The sequence below is a fragment of the Quercus lobata genome, chromosome 10, assembly GCF_001633185.2.
Source record: "Quercus lobata isolate SW786 chromosome 10, ValleyOak3.0 Primary Assembly, whole genome shotgun sequence".
Taxonomy (NCBI): domain Eukaryota; kingdom Viridiplantae; phylum Streptophyta; class Magnoliopsida; order Fagales; family Fagaceae; genus Quercus; species Quercus lobata.
In genome coordinates this window covers 66076873-66092005 of record NC_044913.1, presented here as the reverse complement: position 1 = coordinate 66092005, position 15133 = coordinate 66076873, and the positions used below count along the sequence as shown (strand labels likewise).

At 30.5% G+C, this 15133-nt stretch overlaps 2 protein-coding genes across 2 annotated transcripts; both read right to left on the bottom strand.

Annotated features, from left to right (window-relative positions):
* Nucleotides 1–39: 39 nt before the first annotated feature.
* Nucleotides 40–2792, bottom strand: LOC115965267 (putative disease resistance protein RGA3). The gene is made up of 2 exons (XM_031084438.1): nucleotides 136–2792; nucleotides 40–70 (listed from the first exon to the last, which is right to left on the bottom strand). The coding sequence occupies exons 1-2, from the start codon at nucleotides 2790–2792 to the stop codon at nucleotides 40–42; spliced, it is 2688 nt and encodes an 895-aa protein (XP_030940298.1).
* Nucleotides 2718–5362, bottom strand: LOC115962952. The gene is made up of 2 exons (XM_031081838.1): nucleotides 5026–5362; nucleotides 2718–3122 (listed from the first exon to the last, which is right to left on the bottom strand). Exons 1-2 carry the CDS (start codon nucleotides 5335–5337, stop codon nucleotides 2883–2885), a joined length of 552 nt encoding a protein of 183 aa, XP_030937698.1. The 5' UTR covers nucleotides 5338–5362; the 3' UTR covers nucleotides 2718–2882.
* Nucleotides 5363–15133: the final 9771 nt, after the last annotated feature.

Sequence of the window (15133 nt, the reverse complement as noted above, 5' to 3'; positions counted from 1 at the left end):
TTGATTTTGATGTTTGGAATATGAGCAATCTGGGACCACTCAACGCCGCTCCCTTCTGCCCATCTTTTCTCTAAATTGCGGCAATTATCAATGTGCAGATGTTTTAAATTGGTGAGGTGTAGAATGGGAAGATACATCAGCTTTTTGCAATAGTCAAGAGACAGCTTTTGAAGACAAGAAAGATTGCCTAGCCAATCAGGCAAAGCTTCCATTCCGTTAAAGTTCTGTATCCGCAGCTCTTCAAGGGCAGTGAAGAGTTGAATTTCGTTCGGGAGAGAGTTGAGTGTAGGCCTCCCACGCAATATTAGCTTTTTGAGGGACGTGTGTGAGTATTGAATGAAAGGATAACGCAGACTTGGGAAAGCATCCAACTCTTCAATAAACCCACCGATTACCAAAGTCTTTAAGCGGCCTTCTCGCAAAAGCTTCAGTCTTAGATCAGGACAGTTGCTAATTTTTAAATTAATAAGAGAATGAAATACTTCCCCTAAATCTGGAATTGATTTCAGATTTTGACATTTCCTAATCTCCAAATACTGAAGAGATGCACAGGATTGTAGCCCACTGGGTAGTTCATTAATACCACACCTTATTATCTCCAAGTGTTGAATACCTGACGGGACATCTGGCAAATACCTCAGCTCAGGAGAATCCTGTACTACAAACTTCTGGCAGGTGCGCAGTGATTCTGGAATAAATTTCAGATTCAGACATTTCTCAATCTTCAAATATTGAAGAGATGTACAGAATTGTAGCTTCATGGGTAGTTCATCAATATCACACCCTATTATCTCCAAGTGTCGAATAACTGACGGGACACTTGGCAAATACCTCAGGTTAGTACAACGCACTACTACCAAATCCCAAAGGGAAATGCAGGTATGCAGTGAGTCTGGCAAATATCTCAGTTTCTCACAGTATCGTATGGTCAACTCCTCAAGGCAAGGAAACACCGACAACACCTCACCTGCATCCTTCCACTCTTCTAGATTACTCATGTACTCCAATTTGAGTATTCTCAATGCCGGAAATAATGTAGTAGCATTTCTATAACTCCCATCACTGTTACCGTAAAACTCACTTCCTATACTTCTTACCTTCCCCATTCCTTCTATTTCAAGAACCCTAAGACAGGGTAAATGCCCGAGAGTGGGAACTTCTTCACATTCCTCACACGAATTCAATATGATATGAATCAGATTGTGAAATAGCGACAAATCATTAACCCAAGAGGGGAATTTCTTTCCTCCATACCATGCGATTGTTAAGCTTTTCAAATTTGGGGGAGGATGGAGGCCTTCCAACACCTTTTCATCTTTATCATACCTATCCAATTGTCCATGAAAACGACTCCAAAATAATCCCAACTTGAATATTTCCTTTTCTTTTAATTTTGCACTTTTGGCTTCTTCCTCATCTTTCACCGTCTCTAAATTGTATATGTTTATTTCTCCTCTGAGATTCTTTAAGGGTCCCATTTCTTTAATCCTATAACCTTCATCTCGACCCACACTAAAAGAATTCAATGTTTGAAGGCAAGTCAACCGTCCCATATTTTTTAGTAGACTATCTCTGTACCATGACTTTATCAAAAGACCAATATTAATACTAATATGTCTCAAGTTAATCAAATTGCATAGGTCTTCTGAAAGCTTCATGAGTTTAGGGCAATCTTCGATTCTTAAAGTTTGCAAATTGTAGAGTTTGGTAATGGATTTTGGAAATTCCTCAATTTCAGTGTGCAAGATGTGAAGAAGCCTCAAATTTATCAACTGCTCAATTGAATTTGGCAACCTTATTATACTATGCCCGGATAATTTTAAAACACGTAAGCATTTAAAATTTGATGAGATGTCATCAAAGTCTAGATTTTCTGAAATTAATGTGCGCATTTTTATGGAACTATCTCCACTAAATGAAGTTCTTGGTCTTGTTTTGCCATCAGATCGGACAAATAAAGGTTGTACTTTACTAACATTATCCACAGAATCTCCCTTCAAAATTAGAATTTCAAATTTTGAAATTGAAAAGGCAAAATCATGCACCAAATTATTCATTTTGCAACTAATAATATCACCACAGGCATCCTTTCTAGCATTTTGGAAAAAGGAAGTAGCCAACAAAATATTGAAATACGCGTTACCAATATCTTCCATCACTGTATTACCTTCTTTTGATGGTTCAAGGAACCCTTCAGCCATCCAATGCTGAATTACTTCATCCTTTTTCATGTTATAATCTTTAGGGAAAACTGCACAGTATGCGAAACATCGTTTCAAAGATGGTGTTCGAAGATGATCATGGCCTAACTTTAATATGTGAAACACTCCATTATTTCTATTGTCCAGTAAATCCCAATTTTTATTATTTTGAATTGATAGCCATTCACCTTTATCATGTATAAAGTACATTATTCTCCCTAAAAATTCTACAGCCCATGGAACCCTTTTACATTTTTTAACAATCTCCTTTCCAATTTTCTCCAAATCTAGAGCTAGAAGTCTTTCATTTGCAGATGCTCTTTTCTTGAATTTGAGCCAACATTCATATTCTGTTAATTCATATTGAGTAAAAGTCTTCGTGATTTCTGTCACTCTATCACAATAGGTTGCTTCAACAATGTTATTTTTAAAATTTTGGTTAACTTTTGAATCATTGAGGAAGGAGTCTATCTCCATGTTAAAGCTAATCTCAGGAATCAAATTCTCAAACTCTGCTCGAAATTCATAACTAGCAATGTCACCTTTAAGTCTATTTAATGATTTGCAGATAATCTTAATTTCGTTTGCCATATTGATAATTTCATTAGAGGATGAAGAGTAGTTTAGTACCTTTTGCTGAAGAATGTTATAGCCAAACTTGTCTAGCACATCATCAATGTCTTAAGCAACACGTCTAAGCTCTTCTAACCAACTCCTCAGAAACTCATCACTTGCTTGTCTTTTCTCAACACCATTTAACACAAGTTGAATTTTGGTTAACAAGCTAAAAAGGTCTGTTAGCCCTTCCTTGAAACCCAACTCAATACTAATGTGTTGCTCTACAAAAATTGATCTCAACTTGGCTAGAAGTCCCTCCATAAAAACACCAAGTAAAATTTCAGCTATGTATTCTGCCTTACTCTGCATAAGAGACAATAGTTTGAAAATGTTTATGGAGTGTAGAGTACAATTCTATTAAAAATAAACAAGGTGGGTCTAGATATATTTATATATTGGAAATATAAAAACTTGTATTACGATTTTTACCTTCTTAATTTTTATACCATAAGTAATAGTTTTTTTTTTCTCTTTTGGAGTTTTATAATAATTAGTCGCAAACACACGCGATACATGGAAATATATAGTTATTTTTAAATGTGGTATAATATATAACTTATTATCTAAATTTTATTGTAGATAATTTGTTCTCCCTAAAAATTAAACAAATTCTAAAAGTAATTTATATTTCTCTATTTTTACAAATATATAATTTTGTCATTTATGGTGTTTTTGATTGATATTATTTTTTTAAGTTGTCCATATTTTACTAACTATTGTTATTATGCATTATATTTTCCTAATTTCTTTTTGTATAACTAAAATTTGTAAGTTTCAAATATATTATTCAAATTTTTTATTCTCTTAAGAAGATTGTCATGATAATCAAAATTGATCATATAGTTACAATAAATATTACTCAAATAATTGATAGCAATATAGTACTCCCAACCCAAACCTTTTTTTTTTTCCTATTTTTAAGTACACCGAAATGGATTGAACTGGATCATTATGGACTGAACTAGAATGAATTGGACCAAACTAGACTGTAATAGATCAAATTGGATTGAAATGGACCAAATGCCGAATCGTAATTAGTAAACATAACTCAAAAAATTAATAATAATTATAATAATAAAGTGATGTAAAACCATTATTTGTGAAAAGTAATGTATTCCAATGTGATGAAAGTGGTTTGTTGTTGAAGTAATATCAATCAAATTTGTTATCACATTAATATTTTTAACTGAATTATTATGCATGCACTTGTGATTCTATGTGCCTGTTGAAAGTTTTATTCAAATTAAATTCGGTACCATGTACACCATGAAAAAATATTAGAGAATCCACTTACATGTAATATTTTATACGAAAAGAAAAAGAAAGGGTGGGGGGGGGGGAACTTTTTTAAAAGCTTTATTATCTCTATCTTTTGACATTGATGAAAATGACATATGGTTCTCTATGTAGGAGCGGTGGACCCTTCAACCTAGCCTCAAATACTACATTAGCATATGGATATGTATACAGTTGTGGAATGACTTTTTTTTTCAAATGAATTTAAACTAAAAATAAATAAATGGTGTCTTCACCCAAGATGTTGTATTACATGTATTTTCTATTATAAGTTACATTTAGATTCAAGAACGTATAAAGTGATGGTCATATCATGATTGATAAGTTATAATTAGTTTTGAGATTGAGTAAAGGCACAATGTATTATTGCATGCACTAATATTTATATACATATTTTTTGAAAAAATGATGGAAAGAAAGTGACAACTTGGCCGCCGACGTGGTTCAACAAAAACCTAACAATAATAAATGCTACACTTTAACTTTTAGCTATTGTATAGATTAGTATTTAATACAAATCTTTTGTCCCATTTTTTGTGTTCCACATTATTCTCCACCTTCTCCCCCCCCCCCCCCCTTCTTCCACCCTTAAATTTCAGAAACAGACACACTTATCCCCTCTTCCCTATGTTATAACTATCAAATTATATGAATAAATAAAATAATAATAATGCTAAGAAGTTTGTAGTTTACTGACATTACACTTCTCCAATGGAAGAGAACATGAGTTCAAACTCCCCTTCCCCACTTGTTGCAAGGAAAAAAATTCACTTAATAACATAGAAATTAATAATAATGTTTTACTTGATTCAAACAATTAAAATCAATAACTGAAAATGTTATCAGAAGTTCACTGCTAAGATTATGATGAAATATAATCTAAATATAAAATATTTACATCTTTACTCACCTTTTCAAACACTCCGCTTAACATGTCATCCTTTGATATTAAAGTTGAGCTGATTTTTCTCTCGTTATCCTTGTTTGAAGTTGATGCACCCTTAACCTTTTTGTTAGGTTCACCAATTGTTAGAGAAGCTTCCTCTTGGACCTCTTTAGGCACTTTTGTACAAATATTAATATCGTGACCCTTTGCTCCAGCCAAGTGATATTTAATCCTTGTAGCACCCCCAGCAAAAATACTTTCACAATACTTACATTTGAAACAACCATTATTTTGTTTTTCAACATGCTCCCAAAATCGATCTTTCTTTCGAACCATATTTCTTTTCCCTTACAACAGATATATAAAGAGTTTAATATTAGAATATAAAAAAATTGATAGTAAAAATGGATCTATAGAGTAATAAAATTAATTTAAATAATATAGATCTATAGAATAATAAAAATAAGCTAGTTATATTTCTTTAAAAATATTATATAATTATTTTATGTCTATCAAAATCACCTTCAAGTAGTTTTTTGCTAAGCCCTCTAATAGCTAGATAAGCTTGGAATTCGTGTATTTTTAGGAACCTTTCTACAAATAGCAATATCACGATCAATAAATCTAATCCTTGAAACTTTTCCATCAAACTTTTCATCTTATTTTGTTTACTGTGTTAATAAACTATATATATTATATTTAGCCAAGAAAATATAAAATCCATAGCATGAAAGACATGTCAGAGTGCACTTACTCTAAAGTCTGAGAACAATAGAATGAAGACAAATAAGTAAGACTAACACACTGATGATTATAACGTGTTTTATATCACTTGCCCAAAGGCTCAGATGATTAGAACAAGTAGTAAGACTAACACTCTGCCGAAAGAAGATGATTTTGGATTCGATGTGTAAATGACAACTTAGGGAAATGCCATAGACATTGAACTTAACATGTTTTACAGTACATGCCTTTCTGTTTTGGATTCTAACGCTCTGTTTGTTTTAACATTCACATTTTTTGGAAAATAGTTCATTTTCCAAAGAGCATTTTCTAGAAAACTATCTCATTTTCCGATGTTTGGTAATGACCTTGAGAATGTTTTCTAGTGTTTGGTATACAATTTTTTTATATATTTATTATATAATTTAAAACATGTGTATTATGTAAATCAACTAATGTAATCAATATAAATAAATAAAAAACCAAGAATGAATTTGGTTTTCATACTAAAATTTTGACAATAGATACAATCAATATTAGTTTTCAAATTTTCATGATCTCTACCACTCATCTTGCTCATATATATGGACAATAACGTACGTACGTACATACATACATACATACATACACACACACACGCATATATATATCAACCATTTGTCTCTCTCTCTCTCTCTCTATATATATATATATATAATTGATAGGGAAATACATCTTTAATAAGTACAAATAATAATAAATTTTAATTGTCTACTCTTTTTGCTAGTACACTAATTCTCTACTATGGTTAACCACAAGTCTTCAATATTACTTTAAATTATGTATTTACATAATGTATCTGCATAATATATCATCACTACATAGTATCTGTATAATGTATCTGCCAACAAATGCAATTTTCCTAAACAATTATCATTCATTATATAAAAATATTATTAATTTACAGTAAATATTGTCCTATATAAAAGCAATTTAGAGCCATATAGGCACCATGTTTAAAATTTTCGTATTTTACTTCATTCATTCTTTCTTCTTCTTATTTTTTTTATATTATTATTATTATTTTTTCTTTTGCATTTTATGTGCGAAAAAGAAGCAACTTCTACCTGGAATCCATCAAACCGAAAATTTCTTAGAGAAAAAAGAAAATCAAGCTTTAAATTCAAAGCAAAGAATTGGGATTTTAGTAGAGAGGAATGAAATAATTACCACTGCAAATTTGTTCTCTTTTGCAAGTTAGAGCTATTGACAAGTCAGTGAGTGGAAAAAAAATAATCAAAGAACTGTGTTATAAAGGGGAAAAGAGAGAGAGAGAGAGAGAGAGAGATCTATGGAAGAGGAGAGACCAGAATTAATTACAGGGAAGATGTGAGGAGAGAAAAAGTAAAGGGGAGAGATAAAAAGCAAGAGAGCTTACCATGAGAGAGAGCTTGTTTTCCAAAAAAAATATTTGGAAAACAACCTATAGAAAATAAGTCTTATTTTTATTAAGATTTTCCATTGACTAAAGGTAGTTTTCCGTTGACCAGTTTTTTGTGTGCTACCAAACACTGAAAAATGTGGAAAACTATCTTTACAGAAGGTTTTCCAGTGAAACAAACAAAGCGTAAGGTAAATTTGGTTCCTATGTTGTTGGAAATTTTAGAAGAGTTCCAACTAATAATTACTATGTCAGCCTGCAAATTAAGACTCTTGTTACCAGAATGGGAATTACAGCACAAACATATATAACAGATGTTTCCTTATATGGGTCAAAACACAGGCCCTTTTTATATACAGCTTTGTTTCAAAAAGCCTCATGAGATTCTCTTCTTCATTTTTTTTATTTTTTTTTATTTTTTTAATTTTTTTTTAAAGGAATGAGATTCTTGGCTTTTCCCCCAACCAACTCATCAATCATCACCCGGAATGAGTTTATGTGTGCGTCTGTTTGCACTTTTAGGAGCTCAAATCGCGCATATTAGATAAAGCTGAAGAAAAAATGTGTTTGGCTCAACCCAAAACGCAACTTTTTGATAAAAGTTGCATTTTGGACTCAGGCAAAAATAGCATCCAAAACGCGCAAAATTTATGGACCTCCTGAGGTCCATAAATCAAAACATGAATTGGGCGTTTTGATATATCCATTGGGCTCAAAGGAAATTACCAAATTACCCTCTATTAAACAACAAATCTAAAATCAAAACAACAACAACAGCAGATCAAGAACAGAAAAAAAAAAAATTTAGAACAACAACTCTTTCCCATCAAGCCTCTTCAAGGAAGCTAGCTCAAGACCCTCTGGCAAATCAAGACAACTGACAAAAAAAAAGGGGGGGAGAAAGGACGGATCACCTGCCGATCTGTGATCAAACAAAACTATACCTGAAGAATGGGATACAGATTTACCGACCCGGCATCTCTTTCGTTCAATAATGCCTTCACTTCAAAAGATCAAGAAAAAAAAATAGAAGCCGATCTGACAAGAAAAGGACGGAAAAAAAATTCTGGAAAGAAAAGGATACAGATTTACTCTGGAGTTGGATGAGTTGGGTGAGTTTGGTTCAGCTCACTGTGGAATGAACGAAGGAAAAAAAAATTTCTGGAAAGAAAAGGACTGAGGAAAAAAAAAATATCCTCCATTCGTTTTGAAGTGCTAAGAGGAAAAAAGAAGAAGAAGAAGGAGAGCTGTGGTGGAACGTTATGGACTGAAGAGGAAGTGGTATGAAATGAATCAAAGAGGAAAGGAGGAAAAAAAAAAAAAAAAAAAGCGTGGGTACGTGTGTGGAGGAGAAAAAAAGAGAGGAAAAAAAAAGAAAAAAAAAGTAAGGAGAGCCCACTTGTGTGGAGAGAAAAAAAGAAACGCTATCACAATATTTTCATAATAAATCTTAAGGTAGGTTATTATTAGCTAATATTAGTAAGAAAATAATAATTTTTTTAGAAAGAGAAAAAAATAATTTTAATAGTATGTTAAAATTAAAATCAATATCAATTTTTATCACAATATTTTCACAATACTTTCATAATAAATCTTAAGTGGTAGGTTATTATTAGCTAATATTGGTGAGGAAAAAAAAAATTCTTTTAGAAAGAGAAAAATTGATTTAAGTATAATGAAGTAGTTGATTTAAGTATGAAACAAACTCACATTAAAAAAAAAAAAAGTATGAAATAAATTCCCTTATATACACATTGTCCTTTTTGGTAATTTATCCCTCAAACTGCTACTTTTATAAGTGCTGGCTAAACACTCAGCTTTTTCATTATGCACTTTTTAACAGTTTTTACCAAATACTAAGCTTTTTGAAACTTCACTTTTTCATTATGCACTTTTAACAAAACTCCACTTTTTCATTATGCACTTTTACAAAAAGCTGAACCAAACTCACCCTATATTACTTTACCCATCTTGCAGTTTTTTTATTATTATTATTAGTTTTCCTTCATTTTTTATGGATTATTTATGCAATTCTTTTTTATTTATATCATAATTAATAGATTACTATTTCTTTAAATGTCAAATTTCATTTGAAAAAGAATAAGAATTCTTTTTATTTTATCAAAGATTGTTAATGGTTTAAACCAAGCCAAAAAAAAAGTTGAAAAAAAAGAACTAAAAGTTATAATATTAAAAATAAAAATAAAAATAAAAAAAAGAGAGAAAAAGAACATTATTATTAACTTTTGAGAGCAATAACTTAAAAAAATTAAGACTAAAAAATTCATGTAATAATTTATTCTTTTTCACATAAATTTGTGCACAAATAAGAATTATAAGGGTGGTCAAAATTTAATATTTTTTTGAAGTTGACTATAATGTTTCAAGTATATATATTCACATTAGTTGTTAAATTATTGCAACTTGATCATTCTTTGAGTATATTAACCAAAATTTCAGAATTGACACGAGTTTTATATGAGATTGTCAAGTTACTAAAATTCCTTTCATGAGAGAAGTGGAAATTTTTTTTAAAAGAAAAAAACAAAATGAATTATTCAAGCGTAACACATTCATTGAAATAAAAAACAAAACCCTCAAGCAAATAAATATGATATGAATGTTTTTTATTATTATTTAGATTAGACTCAAGTACTCATATACATATGAATGCATATGACAGTCGCTTTGGCTTCACCACTAGTCTTGCTCTTGATTGAACAAGGTTGATATATTAAAAAGCAAGTTTAGATTCTAGGTTTTCTATTTTCGATGCTCTGTTTGTTTCGAGTTTCGACAATAATATTTTCTAAAAAATGAGTTATTTAAAAAAAATTATTTTCTATAAAACTATCTCATTTTTTAATGTTGGCAGCAACTTTAAATGAGTTGAAAAACAATTTCCAAACTTCCCTTATTTAGCTTGTTGTGAGATAAAATTGTTTTCTAAAAACATTTAACGAAAAACAGTTTCAAAAAATAAGTCATACTTTTTCTGTTGACCAAAAATAGTTTTCTTTTAGCCTATTTTTTCTTATGCTACCAAGCACTAAAAAGAAATTATCTTTATAGAAGATTTTTCATTGAAACAAATAGACATGACTTAGATAAAAATGGTCTGTATACTTCATGAAACAAATTGCAAAAGAGACATTTAACCAAAAAAAAAAAAAAAAATCACAAAAGAGATAAGTCCCTAAGTGTCATAAAAAATGAAGGGTTTAACTTACTTCAAATATTTTTTTAACTGAAATCTTCTTTTTGTTTTAATGAGAAATTACCACATTATCTACTAACTAAATAAAATTTAGAGATTAAACCCACTACCACTTGCCCTAGTATATTTAAAGGAAAAAAAAAAATGACCATTTAAAAAAAGTACTAAAAGTATATCAAAAATAAATCATATATTGGTTGCATAGTTTAAGAATATACAAGATATGTGCAATTTATCCCAAAAAAATAATAATAAAGGTTTGGGGGTGTTTGGTACACCATTTCAAACAATCTTTTTCAGTTTTTAAACAACATTACATGTATTTCCACATATTTTTTTTATCCACACATTTTCACACATGTTTTCAAATAACAAAACACATATTTTTAAGTGTATGTGCCAAACAAACCCTTGGATTTTTTTTTTTCTTCTAGTTTAAATAACTTGAATAAAGTAGATTTGATTTTTTTTGCCTATTTAATATATGGATCAAAATGATTTAATGATTAGTAAAAGTGTCTTCCATCTCCGTTTTAGGCTTTGCATTCCCAACAAACAGAAAAAACAATAAACAATTTCTTCCATTAGCACAAAATGGTTGCAGCAATAATAAGGATCTAAGCACACACATGTCTCAACATAAACTGAAAATACATGTCTCAACATTGTTGAAATGATATATTAGAGCATTATCAAGAGCCAGAGTAACAGGATGACAACCACAGAAACAACTAGTTAAAATATTTATATCAAAACTATGTTGTGCAGTAACCCCATCCTATTAACTGTCAATAGCCATTATAAACTTTTAGAAGATTTATCATAACTATGTTGTTCAGTAGGCAGAGGAGCGAGATAATACCCATAACTTGCTTCATGTAATTAAAGACATCATGCACAAGACAATTTTTACATTTCACAAAAAGAACATAACTTGTTCACAAGAACAAAAACAATGAACATTATTACAAGGGAGAGTAACAGTAATCATAACATTAGGATAATCACCTCAACAGATGGAGAAACAAGCAAATCATGACCCAAAACCAATTCAAGAGGAAAGTGCTTGAGAGTGAGTGAGTGACTGTGTGAGCTGTGAGATTGAGTGTGAGTGACAGTCAGAGCGAGGCCGAGGCGTGGCTTCGTGCTCTTGTGCGTGGCTGCGTGAGTGATAGAGAGATTGAGGGTTAGGGTGAGGGCGTGAGGCACTGAAGCGAGAGTTGAAATGAGATTATGAGAGGCGGATGGGTACTGGGTTAGTGACTTATGGGTTTACAACTATATGTATGTGTATATATATATATATATATATATATATATATAAGGGGGTTTTTAGTAATTTCCTGCTAATCGGGTCATATCCGAGTCGGGTTTTGGGCCGGGTTTTTGATAAAACCCAAACCCAACCCAAATCCGCTTCGAGTTTTTTTAAAAAAAAAATCCATATCCAACCTCTATTCTTTATCGGGCTAGGTAAAATCTGGCCCATTAAAGTCAGGTCAGGACGAATATCCACGGGTCGAATCTAAATTGTCATCCCTAACTAAACCTATATATTCAGCCAATTTAAAATAATAATAAAATTGAATAGCATGAAAGACATGTCAGGATGCACTTAGAGTACGTTTGATACACTGAATGGAGATTACGACATGAATTGTAATCTTTATTACTAGTAATAAAATGTGGTGTAATGTAATAACTAAACATATTCATTAGTTTGGTTATGAGTTATAACATTAGAATGAAACTTAACATTTATTTTAGGAAATATCTTATTCATACAATTATATCTCCTTAAAAATTGATAATTTTAAATTTAAGAGAGATATGTATTATTTTTATAATTTTTTATTTTTATAATGGTTAGATGTATATGGAAAGTTTTTTTTTTTTGGAAATATATTAAGTTTTGAAATTATTGCACTTACTAAGGAATAGCTAATACAACCTTTTAAAGAGGAATAATTATTCTTCATTTTGAAAAACAGCTATTCATAAGGAATAATTATACCTTGTAATAAAAACATAACCAAACTAAAGAAAAACTAAACCATAAGAATAACTATTACATTACAGCGCTTATTACAATCTACCAAGCATGCCCTTACTGTTCTACCTTGCAAATAGGTAGATGCAATTAGGAAGAGTGAGAGAAAGAGAGGAGCTTATCAAAAAAAGAGAGAAGGAAATAGATATATAGAGGCGGTTTGGATGGCGCGTTTTATGTGATTCAGTTTCAACGTTTTGGGTTTTTTTTTTTTTTTTCAGCGCATGAACAGTAAAATCACATGAAGTTCCTGTGCAGAGGCAAAAATCACTGTTCACACATTATAACAGTACTGTTCACATATTAAAAAAATTAAAAATAGATCCCACCGTACTATTTATATATTTAAAAATTATTTTACTACAATATTTTATATTTTTAGTTTTCAATTTCAGTAACAATAAGTTCAATCAAATCAGACCCATAGCCTGAGAAGAATAAAGAGGAGGAGAAGAGAAAGACGTAATGGTCTGGCAATGTATAAAAATAAAACGCGTTTTTGAACCTTTGCTAAAGTTTCCTTCCTTATCTCAATTATCAGAACAAGTTGGCCCACCAATTTACTTTTAATATGTATGTGTCAAAGCACTGAAAGCATTAATCGCAGTCCCTTTAAATACAGCTTTGTTTAAAAAGATTTGAAAATTGTAATTTAAAGAGTGGTATAGAAATACATGTTTAAAATATTCATAATAAAAAAATATGTTTAGAACACTTTCCAAACATGTTTTTTTCTTTTTTAACAATAATTTTTAATGTTTAACAATTAAAAACTGTTATTAAAAATCTTGTACCAAATAACCCTTATTGTTTTACTTTTACTCCCAACTAACTCATCGCTCATCGCCCAGACACAATGCATTTACATAATCACAAATTTCAGGACACATTTATAAATTAATTCAGAGGTTAATTTGGTTCTTATCTTGGAAATTTTAGAAGAGTTCCAACTAATTACCATGACCCTTCTTTGTTTTAAAAAGCCTCATGAGATTCTTTGGTTTTTCGGTTTTTCCCAACCAACTCACCCAGAAAGAGCTTATATTATCACAAATGTTGAGTTTATAATAAATTTGTCCCCCACACCACCCCACTTTACCCATCTTATAAATTTTTTTTTTTTTTTTAAAGTTTTCCTTCATTTTTAGGGATTATTTATGCAATTATTATTTTTATTTATACCATAATTAATAGATTATTGTTTCTTTTATGTGTCAGACTTCATTTGAAAAAGAATGAAAAAGTCTTCTATTTTTATTTATTTATTTTTATTAATGATTGTTAAAGGTTTGAGCCATAAAGGACAACAAATGTTGAAAAAAAGAACTAAGAGTTTAATTTTTCTAATTTGAATTCATTGTTTAGATTATTTTTTCTCATTTATAACAATTAATAATAACCAATTACGTATAATTTGTTTTAAAAATTTTTATACCCACGGGGTTAGCATTTCCTTCTAGAAGCTGACAGAACAGAAGAGATTGTTTTAACTCCGATTTGTTAATACAATTAATTAATTTGCCTTAACCTTTTGATTATCAAAAAATTTGCCTTAACCGTTTGTTGTCTGAAAAGTGAGCTCCGAGATCTGAATGGACTTGTCAAATTCAGCAGCAGATCAGACCAGATCACGTGAATAAAGTGTAGCTGGGATGTGATAGGACCAAAGTGATGTCCCCAAGTTGTTGGCTACATTTGAACCTTGGAATTATTGAAGAGATTGCTACATGTCCAGGCTCAACCAAACGAGAAATTATACGCTGAAATCATAATTTGAAGTCACTATTTGAGTTTAAAATGCGTGTGTAAGAGTTATTTCTCGTCTATTTTCCGATGGCTATAATATCAAAAGGGAAAATTATGTTACATATACAATTTATTTTTTTGATCGGTACAAGTGTCCAAGACTTTGTCCCAACTAATCTTTGGGGGTGCACAGACATCGGCAAAGAGTTTCCCACAAATACTCTTTGGATAATTCACAGGGTGATTAAATTCCCCTAATACACTTACATTGATACAATGTTGCACACACGAATCTATTTCAGTTTTTTTTTTTTTTTGGGTGTATTAGTGAGTGTGCAACATTGTATCAATGTAAGTGTATTGGGGGAATTTAATCACCCTTTGAATTATATACACAAAAAAAAAAAAAAAAAAAATTAGTGAGTGTGTAATAATCCTAATCATCTCAAAAGTTCATCTCTTTCTTAGGTTGCATTTGGACAAGCTTATATTGGGTAGTTTTTTTTTTTTTTTTTTATTTTTTTTTTTTATATATATATATATATATATTATTATTTAGCTTATTTTTGCTACTATTTATGAGTTTCATTGCACTTTTTGGTACTATTTATGGATTTCACTGTACTATTTCAGCTAACTTCTAATATGGCATTTGGTACGGGAAAATCCACATTACCCCTGGGATCTAGATTCTTAGAAATGTAATTTCTTGTAATCTGAATACCTAGGAATATAGTTATTCCTATATTTGGTTTCATTCGGAATCTCTTAAGATTCCTAGGAATATAAGATAATAATGTTTGGTTTATTCCTAGAAATCTTAAATAAGGAAAAAGGGTTAAATTGTCAATTTATAAAAAATACAATTTTTTTTTTAAGTTTAGAAATCTGGATACCTACCTGTTTTAAAAGGAATCTACAATTCTACTAAGAGAGGCTTAAAGGGAGAATTCAGATTCTCCTAGCATATGATTCT